Source organism: Euwallacea similis, chromosome 12, assembly GCF_039881205.1.
Source record: "Euwallacea similis isolate ESF13 chromosome 12, ESF131.1, whole genome shotgun sequence".
NCBI lineage: Eukaryota > Metazoa > Arthropoda > Insecta > Coleoptera > Curculionidae > Euwallacea > Euwallacea similis.
Genome location: NC_089620.1, coordinates 4894958 through 4914902, shown reverse-complemented (window position 1 = coordinate 4914902; position 19945 = coordinate 4894958). Strand labels below are relative to the sequence as shown.

Here is a 19945-nt window from a genome sequence, read left to right as displayed (position 1 = left end):
GGGATGACGATTGTCAGGGTGTAATTCCAGCGCCCCTATGATGTCATTCAAGTAGCTGACACTGGTTCCTTTATGATGATGTCATCCCAGTGCTTGACACTGGGATCTAGCCCTTCCATAATCATCAAAACATTGTATTTTAACGTAAAACAGCTATTTTTATACTCACCAACTTAATAAAATTCCTGGATTCCAGTGTCAAGCACTGGAATGACACCCTTTACGGGCTCTTAAATTGCAACTAATCTAAATATTTAAGAAATTTACCAAATGAAAAAAAAGGCAAAAGAAGCCCCGTAGTTAACTAGTTATTTATATGTACTTCAAAATATTGGCGTTTTTTATTCTAAACGCTGCAATTTAGCGACTTTTAAACTGCAACAGACCCTTAGCTTAAATGCTAAGAAATTTACTAAGCAGAAAAAAAGGCAAAAGAAACCCCGTGTTAGCTAGTTGTCACTCTCTAATCCTGCAAATCGGCGTACTATACTGTCTTAAACGACTTATAAGCGCGTTTCAGCTTATATAGGTAAAAACCCAGAAATGTTGTGAAGACATAAGGTGCACATAGTGCAAAAAATTAAAAATAAGACGCCAACTACGTTGTTTTCTTGCTGTTTAATCTGCACAGATGAAGATAACTGAATACCTTCAGTATCATGATAAGGGGGCTGGCGAAGGGTGTCAAGTAAGTTTTTTCGTTTCTGCGGGTTACCTGATTTTCCTACTGAAATTTTGAAAAATGTAATCTACTTCTATATTCAAATATATCAAGCAGTAATTCAAAATCAGCCATTGCGCCTTTTGCGTTATTATACGCAAGATTGAGCAGCTCTTTGTCCTGATATAAATCAGCAAATTTAAATTCCATACATCCTGATTGTTTTGTGCCTAAAATATCTCCACTGCCTCTTAGCATCATGTCCCTTTCAGCAATGTAAAATCCATCTTGTGACTCACACATGATCTTTAACTTTGAAGATGAGCTTTTACTTAAATTATCGTATAATAATACACAAAAAGATGGCTTGTTTCCTCGCCCTACTCTGCCTCTTAACTGATGCAATTGTGATAACCCAAATTGCTCTGCATTTTCTATAATCATGATGGTTGCATCTGGCACATCTATACCAACTTCTATCACAGTGGTTGCAACAAGCAGAGAAAATTCATTCCTTTTGAAGGAAAACATAACTTGATCTTTCTGCTCCTGAGTCAATTTTCCGTGTATTATCCCGACTTTATCAAGAAATGTTTTTTGTAATTCCTGAAAACGCATCTCTGCTGCAGCAATATTGATCTCTTCGTTTTCTTCTATATATGGACAAATCCAATATGCTTTTTCGCCCCTGTTTATAGCACCTTTTAGCTTTTCAATAACATCTGGCACCCTACTAATGTTCATAGTTACAGTTTTTATTGGCAATCTGGATTTTGGTTTTTCTTTCAAAATTGAACATTCAACGTCACCATACATAGCTTGCTGCAAAGTTCTTGGAATGGGAGTTGCAGTAACGAAAAGTATATCGGCATTTTCTCCTTTTCCTACCAAGCGATTTCTCTGCATCACTCCAAATCGCTGTTGCTCGTCTATGACTGCAAGCCCTAAATTTTTAAATGTAACGTTAGCTTGAAATAGTGCATGAGTGCCAATCACTATATTTAAAACGCCACTTGCAAGTTCGTTCATGATAATCTTTCTTTCCTTGCGCGCAGTTTTACCAGTAAGCAGCGCAACTTTTATATCGGTACAGGATAAAACTTCCTCAATCCAATTATAATGTTGCTCCGCCAAGATAGTAGTCGGTGCCATTAGAGCTGCCTGCATGTTGTTTTCTACCACATTTATCATCGCAAAAAGTGCAACTACGGTTTTGCCACTACCAACATCACCTTGCAGCAAGCTTATCATGCGATACTTGGATTTTTGTCTCTCTGAGATCTCATCTATTGCGCGAGTTTGATCATTTGTTAATTGAAACGATAATTCATTTAAAACTTGCTCTTTATATTTATTCAATACTATAAATTCTCTTCCCCTTTCTTTTACATGATTTTCTCTTGCAAGTTTCAGTGCTAGCTGATACGCAAACAATTCATCATAAGCAAGCCTTTTTCTACAAACCTCGGCTTCCGCCAATGAGCTTGGTCTGTGCAACTTTATGATGCTTTCCCTCCAACTTAGCCATTTTTTTTGCTTGATTAATGTATCATCTATCCACTCTGGCAAATCAGGCAATTCTTTCAGGTTAGAGCTTATTATGTTTCCAATGCTCTTATTGGTAATGCCACGGCATGATTGGTAGACTGGCTCTATGCGAGCTATTTCTTTAAATTGGTTGATGTCAAGCAACACGTAATCTGGATGAGTAATCTGCCAATGCTCAGCAAATTTTTCGAGTTTGCCACTGATGATTACATAGGCTCCAACTGGAAATAGTTTATATAAATACTTAACTGAGTAATTAAAAAAGACTATGAATATATACTGACTCTCACTTTCAACGACTATTTTATATGGTCTACCTCTAAAAGTGGGCGACTGATGCTCATAAACTTTTGCAATAAAAGTTGTAAATTCTCCAACTTGAGCATCGGGCAGTGACTTACTTCTATCCACATAACTGAGTGGCCTATAAAATAGCAGGTCCACCACTTTGTCCCCACCACAAAGTTTAGGCAATATTGTGGAATGAAATTTAGGTATATTCTCCAGCCTGCTATTTAGAAAAATCTGATTGCTCATTGAGATTCATACATGTGTAAAATTGCTTATCAATAATAGGGTCTTCTTAAAGTCCTGTCACCTTATAGTCAAGCTATACACCATTTGCTGTCATAGAACTTGCTTTTACATAAAATATTTATTGACTTATTAATCATTTTTATGTATTATTATACCGTTAGCAGTCTATATCAAGGTATTAATAATGAGTAGCTCTACATCAGAAAAAAAGGGAAATCCAGTAGTTACGCTAAAAACTAAAGCAGGAAAGTTTGATTATAGTCAGTTAAGAACTGGTAAAGATAATGCTGAAGCGAACTCTGGTTATCAAGCGTATAAAGATTTTCCAAGAATGGATTTTGTTATTAATAAAAAAGATATAGATCAAAACTTTATTAATCAATTATATGCAAAATACGCTAGCTTGATTGAAAACGACAAAATTGGAGAAAAGAATTATCATCCGTTTGTAAAAGAAGTTTTTAAGGAAATGTTCAAATATACTGAAGCAAAAGTTCCAAATGATTCTATCCTAGAAGAACTAGTTACCAATTGTAATCAAGCAGGGTACGTAGGTGCATTATACGCTGAAGATAAACCTCTTTTTCATGTAGCTACGGCACATGAGTTAGTTTTCGGTTCTAGTCATACAACATATATTAATTGTAGTAATCCAAGTCATGCAACAATCAGAATTGAAGAAAAAATTGCAGTTTGCACTTTAGCAAAACCAGAAGAAGAATTATGTAAATTGGATAGCTCGCTAGAATTCACACTTGAATCTCAAGATGGGAAAGATGATGTGACATATAAAGATGGTAAATTGTTGCTCACTGTTCCTCGAAAATTGAGAGATTACAAAATTGATGGCAGAAATTTATTTGATGTCATTAAGGAGTATTTTTACAAATTCTGCGAGAAGCTAGGATTTAAGTTAAAAATAGAGCATAACTTGGATAAGCCACTAGAAGTAAACAGCCATCTGGAAAATATGGAACCCCCTATTCATAGTAATGAGCACGGCCTGAATTAAAATATCTTGAGCTCATTTGCACAATCAATCACTTCAGCATTTAGAAATTGGTTTTTAAACCAGGTATACTGACGTTTCGCGTAGTGTCTTGTGTTTGTTTGAGCAATTTGTATCGCTCCGTCTAAAGTAATCTCACCTTTCAAGTACTTTATAATTTCTGGCACTCCGTGTGCTTTCATAGCTGGTAAATGTGGGGCTAGGTTCATGCTAAGTAACTTTTTTACTTCATCAATTGCTCCATTTTCAATCATTGTAATGAAACGAAAATTTATTTTTCGGTATACATCTTCACGTTTAGGCAGAATTGTATATATCTTAAAATTATTGAATAAAGGAGGCTGTCTATTTTCTTGCCATACAAAGATTGTCTTACCAGTTTCAGTGATAACTTCAAGTGCCCTTGAAAGGCGGTGCGAGTCATTCATGAATACTTTACCTTGAATCCTTGGATCTTTGCTTAGCACTAATTTGTAAAACTCCTCTTTACTTAAATTTTTCCTTAATTCGCTTACATTTTTCCTCACTTCCTGACTTATTTGTGGCATTGATGATAAGCCTTTGATTAAACTGCTGATGTAAAGCCCGCTTCCTCCAGTGATGATAGGTATTTGAGCATTTTCTAATGCGTGATTAACTTCTTTTTCTAAATCCTCTAACCATAGACCCACGGAATAATTTTCTTTTGCTGAAACATAACCATATAATTTATAAAATTCTTCTTGCTTTAGTGGTTGAGCAGTAATTATGGGAATTTCTTTGTATACCTGCTTTGAATCACAATTTATTATACTAATATTTCCATATTTTTCTATCAGGTTATCGCATAATTCTGATTTACCTGAGGCCGTAATTCCTGTAATAATTACTATATTATTTTTCATTTATATTAATTTAATTAACATATGATAAAGTGTAGTAAAAGTTTGGATTCTACAATCTAAAGTTTGGAGATTTTTATGGCAGAAAACAACGACAATAATTCATTTACTAAGCGTTTCACAAACAGGACTCCTGGCGGTACAGGGGAAGGTTTTTCCAGTAAGTATTCGTCTCAAAACACCAAAGAACGTGTGCTAGGGGAAAAAGGAAAAATTTCTGAATTAGCAGGCAAAAAAACCGAATCCAAGGAAGCTTTTTCTGAAAGTGGCGGCATAAAAAGTAAAAGCAGAACTGTCAATGAAAGATCTTTTGCTGATGCAACAAAAAGAAGTAGGTCAGATCTTGTATACTTAGTTCGTGGTAAAGATCGTGGAAAATCAGCGTGGCATTATGTATTAGTTGATAAAGAGAAAAGAGAAATGTTTCTAGCAAAAAGCAGAACTGGCTCTATAGATGTTGCAGACTATGGAGAGATTTTGTATTCAGGATGGGGAGAGGATCCACCACAGGCAATAGTTGATAAAGTCAATGAAGAGTTTGGGTTGTAGCAAGTCTGCATAACAAATGGTAAGCTGCGTTGCATTACGTTCACAAAAACTAGCAGTTACTATATAAGATACAATGCAACAAAACTGATCTAGTTGTTATGAATAAGTTGGGAGTGTTAAATAAACTGTGTCAAACCTCCATTTTTTTATATCAATTATTACTTTGTTTTTCGGTTTGACACAGTTTATTTAACACTCCCATGCTTGGCTTTGCTATATATTGATATAGCTCTTCCATTAATCCTGCACTTTTTACATTCTTCTCAAAATCATCTAAATTTGGATTTTGCAAAATCCTCTCTATTTTATCTTCAAGTTCAATGCGTTTTTCTAGGTCTTTTTCAAACGAATAGTCATTTCTTTCTAGTATAGAAATCAATCCATCAAAACCTTTACCTACAGCCTCTTCCTCACTTACTTTTAGCTTATTAAACAAATTTTTCCTATAGTGAAACTCTCTTGCTGTTAAACGCCCATCACTTTCAGCGCCAATACTGACTCTAACACAAGGATTTCCTGATTCCAAAGGTTCAATATATTTTTTTAGTTCTTGATAAGCTTTATAAATTTGATCAAATCTATTTTTATCTCCACCCTTATCAGGATGATTTACAAGAATTAACTGCTTATGCTGTTTCTTCAAAATTGCGCTAAGCTCTTCATAATTCTTGTCTACAACTTGCTTAGCTTCTACTTCCAATACGTTGAACAGGTCAGTATTATCACAAAACTCCTGACCAGTTAACTTGAAATGTTGACCCATTACTACATCTCACATAAATAAATTATATCTCTAGTATAATCTATTTAAATGTTTTATGCAATCATAAGAATGTCAAACGATCATTAAGAGAAAAACCCCTCTTTCCCATCATATAAATACAATTTATCCATCCTTACAACATCAAAATTGTGTTCTTCAAGTTTGATTAGCAAGTTATTCACATCACTATTTGTAATAGCTTGCTTTTCATTATTTGCGATAAACCTACAGGTTATTTGATCACTTGAAGATTCTGAACTTCCTGGCCAAATTGCAAGGCCTTTTGAATATATTGCTATCATTTGCAGATTACTCGATTCAAATAACCTAACTATTTGGTCAAAGTTGCTAGATTTGTTCCAAGCAAGTACTATATCACTACCCACTAGCTTTTTAACTTTGTAATCTTGTTCGTAATTGTCTTGTACTTTATTTATTTTACTATCTGAACCACTGCTAATTATAAGCTCAGGTAATGTTGTAGGTTTCTTTCCTAGGTTATCTATAACAGCTTCTGCAAATTCTTTTGTACCAACTTTCTGTTTACTTCTTTTCTCCTTGTACAAATCGGCAGTGTGTATTCCATCCTCCAAAGTCTTCAGCCATGCATCGTAGATTAGTTTTGCAGTACCCACTTGACCTATGTAAATTAGCATATGCACTGCAGCATTTAAAAGACCAGAAGGATTGGCTACATTTTTCCCTGCAATATCAGGAGCAGAACCATGAACCGCTTCAAACATCGCATATTCATTACCTATATTGCTACTTCCAGCGAGTCCCACAGATCCAGAGGTTTGTGCCACTATATCTGATAATATGTCGCCATACAAGTTCTCGGTTACTATAACATCGAAATTCTCCGGTTCTGTTGCAACACGTGCCATTCCAATATCAACTATATAATGTTCTGCCTTTATGTCCTGGTATTCCTTTGCAATGCGATCAAACGCAGCATGGAAAGTGCCGTCAGTCATTTTCATTATGTTATCTTTAGTCAGGCAAGTTACTTTTTTTCTGTTGTGCTTTTTCGCGTATTCAAAAGCGTACCTGCATATCTTCTCTGAGCCGGATCTAGTAATAATTTTAGTGCATTGGTAAGAGTCACCAGTGAGCCTATGCTCTATTCCGGTGTAAACGTCCTCTTCATTTTCGCGTATCACTACGATATCAAACTTATCGAATTTATTTTCTATAACAGGATGATATGAAATGCATGGTCTGATATTTGCATACAACCCTAGGTTCTTTCTGAGTGCTACATTTAAGCTTTTGTGGCCTTTACCTTGAGGAGTTGTTGTCGGAGATTTTAATAATATTTTTGTCCTTTTAATTGATTCCCAACCACTTGGAGAAATTCCGTGAGACCATTCTTTACTATAAACACGCTCCCCTATTTCAATAATATCTATTGAGATTTTTGCTTCTGCTTCGCGCAATATCGACAGCACCGCTTCCATGATTTCTGGTCCGATACCGTCGCCATATGCAACTGTGATTGGTGTTGACATAACTTCCCTAGTTATAAATGATTTAATATTAATTTAAATAATAGAGTGGCACAAGTAGCTAATATTACCCAAATTAGTATATTTACGGTTATTTAATAACGTATTTTTATATTATATGATGATATTATGAAATATAGGTGGGTTATGAATACTGAAATAAATGTTAAAGTAAATTATGTAGGATTTACAAGGCGTATTGCAGCAGAAATACTTGACCTCATCATATTTTCCCCTCATTTTATCTTCGGTTTTATCTATGGTGTATTCATCGTATCATTACAAGATCAAGATAAAGACTCTTTTCAGGAACTTGCACAACTAGCAACAGAAATACCATTTATAGTTTCTACAGTGGTCGCAACATTAGTACTAACAATATCCAAAATATTAATGGTAACAAAACTTGGTGGTACCCCAGGAAAACTATTGTGTGGTATGCATATTAAAGATGCTAATACATTTACAAATGTTACCCTTATGCAAGCAACAATAAGATGTATTTCTAAGGGAAGCATCTGGATTATTTTTCGCTTTTTGCTTCATCTGCATTATCATGGTTATACTTTTCTATATCTTTTAATTGTGCTAGTTTTATTTTTGTTTGCAGTATTTGATCAACGCAAACAGACTTTTTACGATAAAATTGCAAAAACAGTAGTGATAGACTATAAATCTAGTTGATATTTTTCTTTATAGGTAGTACATGGATAAAAAAGTAAACTACTCAACGATGACAAGACGTACTCTAGCATTTATAGTTGATTGTATTTTATTTATCGCAATACCATTTGGTTTAATGGCGGTGGGTTTCTCACTTACACACGCAATACAAGGGATCATGGGTGCAATAATTGTAATCACCACGATTGTATTTTCTTTATTTTTAATGATACCATGTATATTTCATATATTCATGCTAGTAAAATTTGGCGGCACTCCAGGACACTTGTTATTTAGCATGCGTGTAAAAGACAAAGATACATTTGAGTCAATCACTACAATGCAAGCAATGAAAAGGACTATAGCTCTTTTTATAATTTATTGCATATCACTTTGTAATCCCATTTTATTCTTAGCTATACTAATCTTAGTTTTAGTATGTGCAGTAGGTGATGAACATAAACAAGCTTTTCACGACAAAATTGCAAACACGGTAGTGATAGATTATAAACCTAGTTGATATTTTCCTTTAGCTGTCTGCCACCAAGGGTGTCATTCCAGTGTCACGCGCTAACTTAAGGTAAATTGCCAACTTAACTATAAATATATTTTGGTAAATCCAAATTATTTTAGCTATAAGAGCGTTTTACTTTTTGCTCAGCATATCCATCATAACTGGCTTACTTTTAGTGATTCATGGAGTTAAAAAAGTCAGCATTGCTCTTTGTTAAAAGTAGTTTGTCACGTAAAAATTCCATTGCTTCAACGGGTCCCATAGGATTGAGTATCCTACGCACCACCCATATTTTATTTAGTATAGCCTTATCAACTAATAGCTCTTCCTTCCTTGTTCCGGATTTTGTAATATCAATAGCTGGAAATATACGTTTATCAGAAAGTTTTCTATCAAGTATGATCTCAGCATTTCCTGTACCTTTAAACTCTTCAAAAATAACTTCATCCATTTTTGAACCAGTCTCTATAAGAGCTGTGGCGATTATAGTTAAAGAACCCCCATTCTCAATATTACGAGCTGCTCCAAAAAAGCGTTTTGGTCTCTGCAGTGCGTTTGAATCTACACCACCAGTTAGAACTTTTCCAGACGAAGGAATAACCGCATTATAAGCACGTGCAAGTCTAGTAATATTGTCAAGTAGAATTACCACATCTTTTTTATGCTCAACCATTCTTTTAGCTTTTTCTATTACTATTTCAGCAAGCTGTACGTGACGGTAAGCAGGCTCATCGAACGTAGAACTTACTACCTCACCTTTTACAGAACGTATCATATCTGTTACTTCTTCAGGTCTTTCATCTATAAGTAACACTATTAATTCTACTTCAGGGTGATTTATAGCTATAGAGTTAGCCATTTGCTGAAGCAATACAGTTTTTCCTGTGCGAGGTGGAGCAACTACTAACGCTCTTTGCCCTTTTCCAAGAGGAGCTACTATATCTATAGCACGCATGCTTAAGCCTTTTTTATCATCACCATTATTACACTCAAGTACTATGCTTTCCTCAGGATAAAGAGGAAGCAAATTATCAAAATGGACGTACTTTCTTAATTCACTTACTTCAGTAGAGTTTATACTTTGAACCTTAGTTAAAGTAAAATATCTCTCTTTATCACCAGGTGGCCTTATTTCTCCATATGCCATATCTCCTGTACGTAAATTAAACTTCTTTATTTGCCCGTTAGAAATATAAACATCATCGGTACTTGGGGCATAATTTGCACTTGCTGAACGTAAGAAACCAAAACCATCAGGCAATATTTCCACTATTCCACTCCCTGTGGTTATGCCTCCTTCTTCACTCATTTTTTTCATTAAGCTGAATATCATTTCCTGCTTTAGCATTCTACCATTGCTTTTACCGTTAGTTGAAATTTTTCTTTCTTCAGCTAACTCTAACAATTCTTCTGCTGTTTTCTCTTTTAATTCGCTCAGATCTAATGTTTTTCTGTTTTTCTCAGTACCTTCATTGACCATCTGTTTTACTGTATCGTTATTGTAAATTTGCTCACTTTTTTCAGGTTGAGCTGTAACCTTTCCTTTTGCCAAAACATCTTCATTGATTGTTGTCATAATCCTCCAAAAATTTTAATTGATGCTTACTAACCTAAAATGTGACTATAAGATAATAAATTAGGCTGAGTTAGTTTCAGTGCGTATTAAGCTTAATTATCATTAAACCCCGTACTTTACTTACATTATACTAATAAACACTAGCAAGTCAAGTTAATTTAATGTTAACAAAGCACAAAAATTTGAGGATTTTCAATAGCTATTCTTTATATTTTTTTAACCTTTCTTGCTTCTCCTCTTCTACTTTTGCTTTTTCCACCTCTGCTTCTAAATTTTCTTGACTACATAAGCCGAGTAGTACAGGATCTTGGGGTTTTATATTTTGCATGTTATGATGAGATCCATCTCTTACCTGCTCAACTGTGTAATTTGTTGTACTAATTAATTTAGCTATAACGTTATTGTCCAAGATAGGAAATTTTTTTACTAAATAATAAATCGCATCAGGTTTATCTCTACGTCTTGCCGTAGAAGCAAAGCCAAGAATACTACCAATCGCTTTACTCCTTTTTTTTATATTTTTTATAATCAAATTTGGTACACGATTTGGATTTTTTTTGCAATCATCGATTTCTTTTTCAGTAATTATTCCAGAAATAATAGGGTTATATTTTTCTACTTCTATTTCCTCATCAGCTATGTCTTGTACTTCTTCAAGGGCCAATCTGCAACATTGTGCTATTTGATTAAAAGTTAAACCAGTGTTGTCTACTAACCAAGCAGCTATTTGCACTAGAAACTGTTTATTTCTATCGTTATTGCCCTTAGAAGATTCCATTGACATCAAAAAAGCATCTCCCATTTAAAGTATCCCTTACTGTTATACAGAGCTAAAATATAAACTATTAAAACTAAAAAAGCATTAATTTTGTCATTCAATAACTTTTTGTTTGTCACTTCCCACCTCTTAAGTTAATTAAATGCGCTTACCTTTAAGCATATTTCCCCTTCCTAAGGTATAGTATAACTCAGTTAAACATATGTTCCTATTTAAGATTAGAGAGTTAAATTTTAAGTTGATATATTGTAATATTATATATATTAGCTAATAAAGCAACAGGTTTACAAGCATTAAATTATCACTATTCTATAATTAATCATTAATTAACAGGGTTTAAAATGAATGTTAAAAATTTTTTCACTAAAGTAACCGTTGTCCTTTTAGCTTGCTTGTTAACCTTCATGGGAATTGGCAACCTTTTATCAGGTGATGATGAAAAAGAAGAGGTAGCTAGGGTTGGAAAAGAAGTTATAACGTCAGATGAGTATAAATCACTATATCAAAATTATGAAAAGCAAATTTCTGGATCTGATGCGAGTAGAGAACAAGTAAAAAAGCTGAAATATGATTTGCTTAACGCACTTATAGAGCAAAAACTATTGTTTAACCTAACTAGTGAGCTGGGGTTGACAGTTGGAGAAGAATCTATAAAAAACCATATTAAAAACACCAAATACTTTCAAAATGATAAAGGTGAATTTGACAAAAATAAATTCTATGAAACGCTAAATGACCTGCATATGACAGAGAAAGAGTATATAGCAAAACTAGAGAAAGTCCTGCCTGCAATGATGTTCATGACTTCATTATTTAAAGATAATTATCCAGTAACTTTTGGCGAGAAAATTGATGAGCAGATATACAAAAGTCGCTACCAAACTAGAGTAGTTGATATTGTTAAAATAACTGAAGATGCAGTTACAAACATTCCTGAACCAGATGATCAAGCCTTACTTGATTTGTACGAAAGAAATAAATCCCATTTTTATTATCCTGAGTATCGAACTGCGCAATATATTTCCCTAGGCCAAAAGTATTTTGAAGATCAAATCAAGATCTCAGATGAAGAAGTTGATGGTATAATAGAACAACAAGAACTTAAAGATCAAAGAGATATATTCAATGCAATATTTTCTACCAAAGAAGAAGCTGAGACAGCAAGAAGAGCATTTGAGGAGGGTAAAACAAGCTTTGAACAGATAGTAGAAGAGTTTGGCAAAGCAAAACTTGAGGAAACTAGAGTAAATAATATAACTAAGGATTTTTTACCAGAAGACGTGAGAGAGAAGATATTTGCTCTCAAAGTAGGTGAAGTAAGTGAAGTTTTAGCAAGCAGTTTTGGTTGGCACATAGTAAAAGTGGAAAGTGCGCATCAAATCTCTGATGAAGACTTAGTTGATTTAAAAAAAGACATAAAGTCAGTTCTAACTAACCAAAAGTCTTTTGAAAGAGTCAATGATTTCGTAAACCAAGTGAACTATAAGATATACAATGGTTCAGAAATTGAAGAAATATTGAGTGAATATAATTTACCTATACAAACTATTGGTCCAGTAGATGCGAGTGGAAAAGATCAAAGCGGTAATAACGTAGGAGATTCTGGTGATTTGATTTCTTTCATTTTTTCGCGAGAAAAGGATCAGAAAGGTTATTTTAAGGGCGTTGGGGACGCTGTTGTTAGTGTAAAAATCGTCGATATCGTTCCACCCAAATTGCAAAGTTTTGAAGAAGGCAAGGCATTAGCGGTAGAGCTTTGGCGTAGTGAGTTTATAAAAGAAAGAATGTTTAAATTCGGGCAAGAGGTTGCAGTTCAACTAAGAGAAAAAACAGATTTGGAAGAAATTCAAGGTGTGGAATTAGTTAAAGGTCAGCAGATGCACCGCAATAAAGTGGATCAACAAAACTACCACTTTTCTTTTGTAGAAGAGATTTTCAATATGAAAACAACTGGTTCAGTGACAGATCCTATTCAATACAATAATGAAATTATAATAGGTGTTCTAAAAGAAATGCATTCATCAAATGGCAAATTAAACACGCTTGACACCGGAAAACGTGTGATGATATCGCTAAAAGAGCAATTAATTAGCTATCTGGAATCAAAGTATAAAGTCGAAGTTAATCACGCTATACTTGATGATATATAATCAAAAATCTTATAAGTTGCTTCAAACGCATCCAGTGCCCAGACACACAACTGTACGAGCATTGCGATTTGAGAGCAATCTTCACTAGAAAGGATGTCATCCCAGTGCCCAGACACTGGGATCCAGGAATTTTATTAAGTTGGTAAGCATAAAAGTAGCCGTTTTATGTTAAAATACAACGTTTTAATGATTAAAAAAAGGCTGGATTCCAGTGTCAAGCACTGGAATAACACCATTTGCTGTGCAATTTACCTTCACAAATGAATGTTCGTATAGCTGTGCACCCGGCACTGCCCTACATTATTGGTAATTATATTATAAGGTGCAAAAGTTGTATAATTCATTTGACTTAAAACGGCTCATTGTATAAAATTGTGGCTAATATATGAATAAAGGTTAACATGGCAGTTAAAATAAGGTTGGCGAGGTTTGGCGCAAAGAAACGCCCTTTTTATAGGATAGTTGTAGCTGATTCACGAGCACCAAGAGATGGGCGTTTTATTGAGAAAATAGGACAATATGATCCAATGTTACCAAAAGACAATAAAAATCGTGTTGTGGTGAAAGCTGATAGATTAAAACATTGGCTAAGTGTAGGCGCGCAGGCAACTGAAAGAGTACTGTGGTTTATCAAAAAAGGCATAGTAACTTTAGAAACAGAACCAAAGAAAACAGAAAAGAAGAAAGTAGAGAACGAGAAAGCACAAGGGCAAGAGGCATAAGTCTCTTAAAATGCTAAATACTGATTTAACAAACAGCGATAAATTAGACGATATTGTATCTTCTGATTTGTCAGCTATGAATGACTTTGTCTTCAAAAATGTCAATGATGAAGATGCTAAGCTTGCTACTGATATTATATCTCATCTTGTTAGGTCAGGTGGAAAAAAAATAAGGCCTAAACTAGTTTTTATTATATGTAAAATGCTAAACTATTCTGGGGAGAATAGGATCAACGTTGCTGCATCGGTAGAGTTTATACACAATGCTACTTTACTTCATGATGATGTGCTCGATGAAAGTGAGGCACGCCATGGAGTTAAAACAGCGAATAAGATTTGGGGGAATAAATCAAGCATTTTAGTTGGTGATCTATTGTTGACTCTAGCATTTAGATGGCTTATAGAGTGTGGAAATTTAAATATTCTCTCTATTTTATCTAAAGCATCGCATTTACTTGTGAAGGGTGAAATAAAGCAGATGACAGCACGCTTTGACCCCCACACAGTCAGGGAAAATTATTTTGATATCATTGGAGAAAAGACAGCATCTTTATTTTCTGCATGCTGTGAAGCTGCATCAACAGTATCTGGTGCAACAAATGACGAAACAGAGAGGCTAAAGAATTTTGGTTTTAATTTTGGTATGGCATTTCAAATAGTTGATGATATGCTCGATTATACTGCTAATCAAGGCACTTCTGGAAAGCAAGTCGGAAAAGACTTTTTCGAAGGTAAAGTCACCTTACCTGCTATTATAGCATACGAAAAGGGCAGTCCAGCAGAGCAAAAATTCTGGGAAAAATGCTTTTCTTCAGCTAGACACAATTTTGACCAAGCATTACACTATATTAATCACCATAATGCCATTCAGCTTTCTATGGAAAAAGCTAGACACTACATTAATATGGCACAAAATGATATTAGTACTTTTTCTGATTCTTTTTATAAAACTACTTTAATTAACTTTTTAAATGCGAGCATAGAAAGACGAATGTAGCTGGCGCTTGATATTTTCAGATTAATTGTTATATATCTATTAGATTCTTAAGGGTAATGATATGTCAGATAGCAGTAAGGAGAAAAAGAAGAAGTTTGCTGATATGGTAAGTATGCAGAAAGGTGACGACCAACAAAGTGATAACCATAAGCAAACTGATGATTTAAATGAAGATCTCAATACATTAAAAGAACGTGCAGTTCAGCTTGAAGATCATTTACGCCGTGCTGTTGCAGATAATGAAAACGTCAAACGTATAATGCAAAAGCAAATTAGCGATGCAAGTGACTACGCAGTCACAAAACTTGCACGTGATATGATCGACTCGTGCGACAATTTAAAAAGAGTAATGGAAATTTTGAAAGACGGTGATCCTGTTCATGAGGGGATTAAAGTAGCTTATCAAAAAATTACAAATGATCTAAAAAAACATGGAATAGAGGAAGTAGATCCACTTGGTGAGCTTTTTGATAGTAATTTACACCAAGCTGTTGTGGAAAGAGAAGACAATGAAAAAAAGCCTGGCACCATTGTAGAAGTACTACAAACTGGTTATACTATCAAAAATAGGTTGCTCCGTCCTGCAATGGTTATTCTTTCTAAAAAATCTGCTGATTGTGGAAGCAATTAGCATGAGGTAAATGTATAATGACAAGTATTGTCTTTTCAGGTATCCAGCCAAGTGGCGTACTACATTTAGGTAATTATCTTGGTGCAATCAAACAGTGGATAGACTTACAGGATAAATACAAATCTCTTTTTTGTATTGTCGACCTACACGCAATCACAGTAAATAAGCTTCCCGCAAGTGAATTAAAAAGTAATATTTTCAAAACGGCAGCAGCTTATATTGCATGCGGAATAGATCCAGAAAAGTCCATTATTTTTAGTCAGTCCACAGTTAGTGGTCATGTAGAACTGGGCTGGCTGCTTGGATGCTATACACCAATTGGTTGGCTTAATCGCATGACTCAATTTAAAGATAAAGCTGGCAGCGATAAACAAAAAGCCTCTCTTGGATTATATAGTTATCCAGTACTTATGGCTGCAGATATATTGTTGTATCAAACTAAATACGTTCCTGTTGGTGATGATCAAAAACAGCATTTGGAGCTTGCACGTGATATTGCATCAGCTTTTAACAATCATTATAAGCTGGATTATTTCATCGTACCTGAAATCTTAACTTTGGATTGCACATCAAGGATAATGAGCTTAAGGGATGGCACAAGCAAGATGAGTAAATCTGATCCTTCAGAACATTCGTGCATTAACCTTGATGATACGGATGACTTAATTGTCAAAAAAATAGAAAAAGCAAAAACAGATTCAATTCTAGGCTTTGCTACTTTAAAGTGCCGACCAGAAATAAGCAATTTGATAAACATTTATTCAGTGCTTAGTAATGTAAATGCGGAAAAAGTATGTGAAGAAGTGAACAAACATGACATGAAGCACTTCAAAAAAGAGTTAGCTGATTTAATTATCAGTGTTATATCACCCATACGTGAGAAAATGAATGATCTTTTAAAAGACCAATTCCATTTACATGAAATATTAAAAAAAGGCACAAAGAAAGCAGCAGAAATTGCAACCCATAATATAAAAGAAATCAAGGATATTATTGGATTTGCTCAATATCTGTAAGGTTCCAAAGTGTGATGGTGCGAACCGTCATACCGCCGCGGTATCTCAGCCGCTAACACGTAGCGGGATGACGGTTTTTCAAATTGTCGGTAAATCTAAGTCAGTTTAGCTATAGGCAGCAATTTTCTGTATTTATTTTAAGTTGAAGAAAGCTCAAATGAAAAATCGTGTTTTGCTAAAAATCACAGAATGCAGTCTGGTTACAAAATTCTCTAATGGTCTTAAATAAAACTTCCAGTGAATGATTGTCAGACATATTGTGCTCTGCTGATTTTATTAAGTGTACTTCAACATCGGTTGACTTAATTTTTTCAGCTAAATTCAATGAAGTTTGATAAGGAACATCTTTATCATTAATGCTATGCAGCAAGCGCACAGGACAGTTTATATCTATTGTCTTTTTGTTTAAAAGAAGGTTCTTTCTGCCATCTTCGATCAAATTTTTAGTTATTTTGTATGTACAATGCTCTGAAGTAAAATCTATTACACCTTTAGAATCTAGTTCTTCTTTTTGCTTGCCTGACAATTGCTTGAATATCAAATCTTCAGTAAAATCGGGAGCAGACGATATACCAATTAGTGCTGCAATTTTTTCTGGAAATTGAAGGGCAGTGAGCAACATCAGTCATCCTCCCATACTTGAACCTATAATTATTTGTTTATCGCTAGTTAATTCACTCATTACTTTAGCACAATTTTTTTGCCAATCACTTATCGTGTAATCAATAAAATTACCACTTGAATGACCGTGACCAAAATAATCAAATAGCACAAGTGCTACGTCATTTTCTTGGCAAAATTTGTAAATAGCAGTTGCTTTAGTTCCATCCATATTGGATGCAAATCCACCGAAAAAAACTACAGAAGCTTTCTTTCCTTGTAGCTTTCGATATGCTATGTGACCATTATTTCCATCAAACAATTTACAATAATCCATACTACTTTGGCAAAGCAACCGGGCTATCACTCAATTGATGCAAATAACTAACTAGATCTGCAATTTCTTGTGGATTGGAAATACCTGCAAATGCCATACGTGTACCTTTTATATAGGCTTTTGGGTTCTTTAAAAAGGCAAATAGCTCCTCATACCCCCATTTTCCACCTCTTTCAAGCACTGCTTTTGAGTAATTGAATGAGTTACCAAGATGGGCCTTTTTATTTCCAACTATGTTCCATAAGTTTGGTCCTACTTTATTCATTCCACCTTTCTCAAAACTATGGCAGGCTATACATTTTTTTGCTGCTGATTTACCTTTCTCAAAGCTAGCATTCTGCATGAGCGCTCCAATATCAAGCGCCACTTGCTCGATTTTTTGCTGGAACTCATTGCTGCCAGCAGCTACTATCGTTTGGTGTTCAATCTTATATTCTTCTGGACTGTAAAGCATATCAACTACATTACTAACTATCATAATGATTAGCCCAGAAAGTAAAATCGATGCTGCAATCTTATTAAGCTCCATAGTTAATTTTTATTAAGTAATGTTACTTAAATTATGCGAATATTTTCGCAAATAGCAACCAATTACCTTGAAGCTCGCTAAAGATGAGAGTCTCTATAGCTGACCCAAGAAAGGTTTTCCTACGTCCATACCGCCGCGAACCGTCATACCGCGATTCATTCGCGGTATCTCAGCCGCTAACAAGAGATCCCGCTAACAAGTAGCGGGATGACGAGGTTCACTGCCATTAAGTTAAGGAAAGAATGGTTAAAAACTGAACTAAAAAGTCAGAAATAATTAAGGATTTATGACAAATGCTGAAACAGAATAGAGTAAACTTTAAAGCAGATAAACTCTGAAGTGTAAATTACTTAAGAAATAGTTTGTTTAGAAGTCATTTTACAGGAGCTATAGCAATAAGCTACCCAGTTATTATCAGAAGATATGAATACTACCTCTAGTCAAAATATGTGTTTTCTAACCCTTTTTTGGTAATTGAACGAACGAAGATAAGGTACCTTATGACGATCAACTTTTCTTCCCTTTCTTACCGCCAAAGTGTTCATCAAAAATAGCTTTGATAATTGATCCATAATGCAGTAAGTATCTGATTCCGTAGCAAAAATGTCGAAAGCCAAGTTTTTGATCGCGTTAAATGAGACAGATTTGTTAATGCTTCTCTTAAGCTTATCATCGGTTAAGTCCATATTCAACGCTTCTTCTACATCTTCTGTCATAACACTTTCTAGGTTGCTAATAAAGATAGCTGACCAAAAATCCTGTTTAACAGACTCAACACTTTTTCCTGTAAAATTTTCTAGACTTAGTCTTCCTTTGAGTTTTGCAAAAAATGTCTCAACTCCCCAGCGTAAAAAATATAACTCCTTAAATCCTCCAGTTTGAAACTTTTGTTCATCCATTAATGATGTAGCTAACACTTCAATTTCACCAGATGGCAGTACCACTTTGAAGCGTTATTCCACTATTTTCTTGTTTTATCTTACGCTGAGCACATATGGTAACCTCAACACTAGATGGGCTTTTTTCTTCAAACATAGCATTCACTTCATTAAAAGATGATCTGGGACATCGAATGACATAAGCAATTTTTCTTTTTGTAAGGCTAGAAAGAAATTTATAAGATAAATATACAAATCAGTAAGTCATTAGTATTTACAACTTTAAGCATTTCATCTGCTAAGTTAATTTCATGAGTGTTACCTCTATCTAACACTGACCTTATGGCAACATTATTTATAACAAACCGCAAAGGTTGCACTTGCATAATCACCTAAATCTTTTGGTTTTTGGTTACGTATTTTTCTTGAGCCAAATTCATTTTTTATTTCAACGCTTGTTGGTAAAATGATTTTGGAGGCATCAAGAGCTAACACTCTAAAGCCAAAACAAGTTTTAAATTTTTGGTCTTGGTAGTACAAGGAAACCACACCTTCGTTAATTTCTGAAAATGCACTGTGTTTCATTTTTTTTCTTGCTTGACTAAAAGCACTAGCAGTAACGGTATAGTCTTTTTTCCTATATAAAATAAATTCGTTTAGTATTACTTACAGCAACTTTACACTTTTTCTTAAAATTAAGATAAATATGTCAATAAAAGATAACTTCCTCTTTCTCATAAAATCTTTTGAAGATGATTTATGGGATTCTATAAATTCTAGACTTGCCAATTCATTTTGAATAAATTTTATTACTGCCTTTTTTACTCATACTACCTTTAAACTTATTGGTATACATCATTATCCCATAAAATCTATCTTTTTTCCTTAACTTAATGGCAGTGTGACGAGGTTATCGTCATGCCGCCACGAACCGTCATACCGCGATTCATTCGCGGTATCTCTTAGCCGCTAACAAGTAGCTGGATGACGATTGTCAGGGTGTAATCCCAGTGTCCCTATGATGTCATCCCAGTGCCCAGACACTGGGATCCAGGAAAGTTTGCTTGTAAGCAAGCAAACTAGCACAGAAAGTGGTTA

At 34.5% G+C, this 19945-nt stretch overlaps 4 protein-coding genes across 4 annotated transcripts; 2 read left to right on the top strand and 2 right to left on the bottom strand.

The window, feature by feature from the left end:
* Positions 1 to 724: 724 nt before the first annotated feature.
* On the bottom strand, positions 725 to 2746 carry LOC136412503 (ATP-dependent DNA helicase RecG-like). Its single transcript, XM_066395573.1, has 2 exons — positions 2500 to 2746; positions 725 to 2430 (listed from the first exon to the last, which is right to left on the bottom strand). Exons 1-2 carry the CDS (start codon positions 2744 to 2746, stop codon positions 725 to 727), a joined length of 1953 nt encoding a protein of 650 aa, XP_066251670.1.
* Positions 2747 to 6031: 3285 nt separating this feature from the next.
* On the bottom strand, positions 6032 to 7459 carry LOC136412502 (isocitrate dehydrogenase [NADP]-like). Its single transcript, XM_066395571.1, has one exon. The coding sequence runs from the start codon at positions 7457 to 7459 to the stop codon at positions 6032 to 6034; it is 1428 nt and encodes a 475-aa protein (XP_066251668.1).
* A 6602-nt stretch (positions 7460 to 14061) lies between these two features.
* Positions 14062 to 14856, top strand: LOC136412500 (octaprenyl diphosphate synthase-like). Its single transcript, XM_066395570.1, has one exon. The coding sequence runs from the start codon at positions 14062 to 14064 to the stop codon at positions 14854 to 14856; it is 795 nt and encodes a 264-aa protein (XP_066251667.1).
* Positions 14857 to 15504: 648 nt separating this feature from the next.
* LOC136412499 (tryptophan--tRNA ligase-like) lies at positions 15505 to 16503 on the top strand. Its single transcript, XM_066395569.1, has one exon. The coding sequence runs from the start codon at positions 15505 to 15507 to the stop codon at positions 16501 to 16503; it is 999 nt and encodes a 332-aa protein (XP_066251666.1).
* Positions 16504 to 19945: the final 3442 nt, after the last annotated feature.

Excerpts from the sequence above, each read along its gene's own strand:
- LOC136412500 (XM_066395570.1), top strand. The coding sequence starts at position 14,062 with ATGCTAAACTATTCTGGGGAGAATAGGATCAACGTTGCTGCATCGGTA.
- LOC136412499 (XM_066395569.1), top strand. The coding sequence starts at position 15,505 with ATGACAAGTATTGTCTTTTCAGGTATCCAGCCAAGTGGCGTACTACAT.
- LOC136412503 (XM_066395573.1), bottom strand. The coding sequence starts at position 2,746 with ATGAGCAATCAGATTTTTCTAAATAGCAGGCTGGAGAATATACCTAAA. Across the intron at positions 2,431-2,499 it reads ATATAAAATAGTCGTTGAAA|TTGGAGCCTATGTAATCATC; the intron begins GTGAGAGTCAGT and ends AACTATTTCCAG.
- LOC136412502 (XM_066395571.1), bottom strand. The coding sequence starts at position 7,459 with ATGTCAACACCAATCACAGTTGCATATGGCGACGGTATCGGACCAGAA.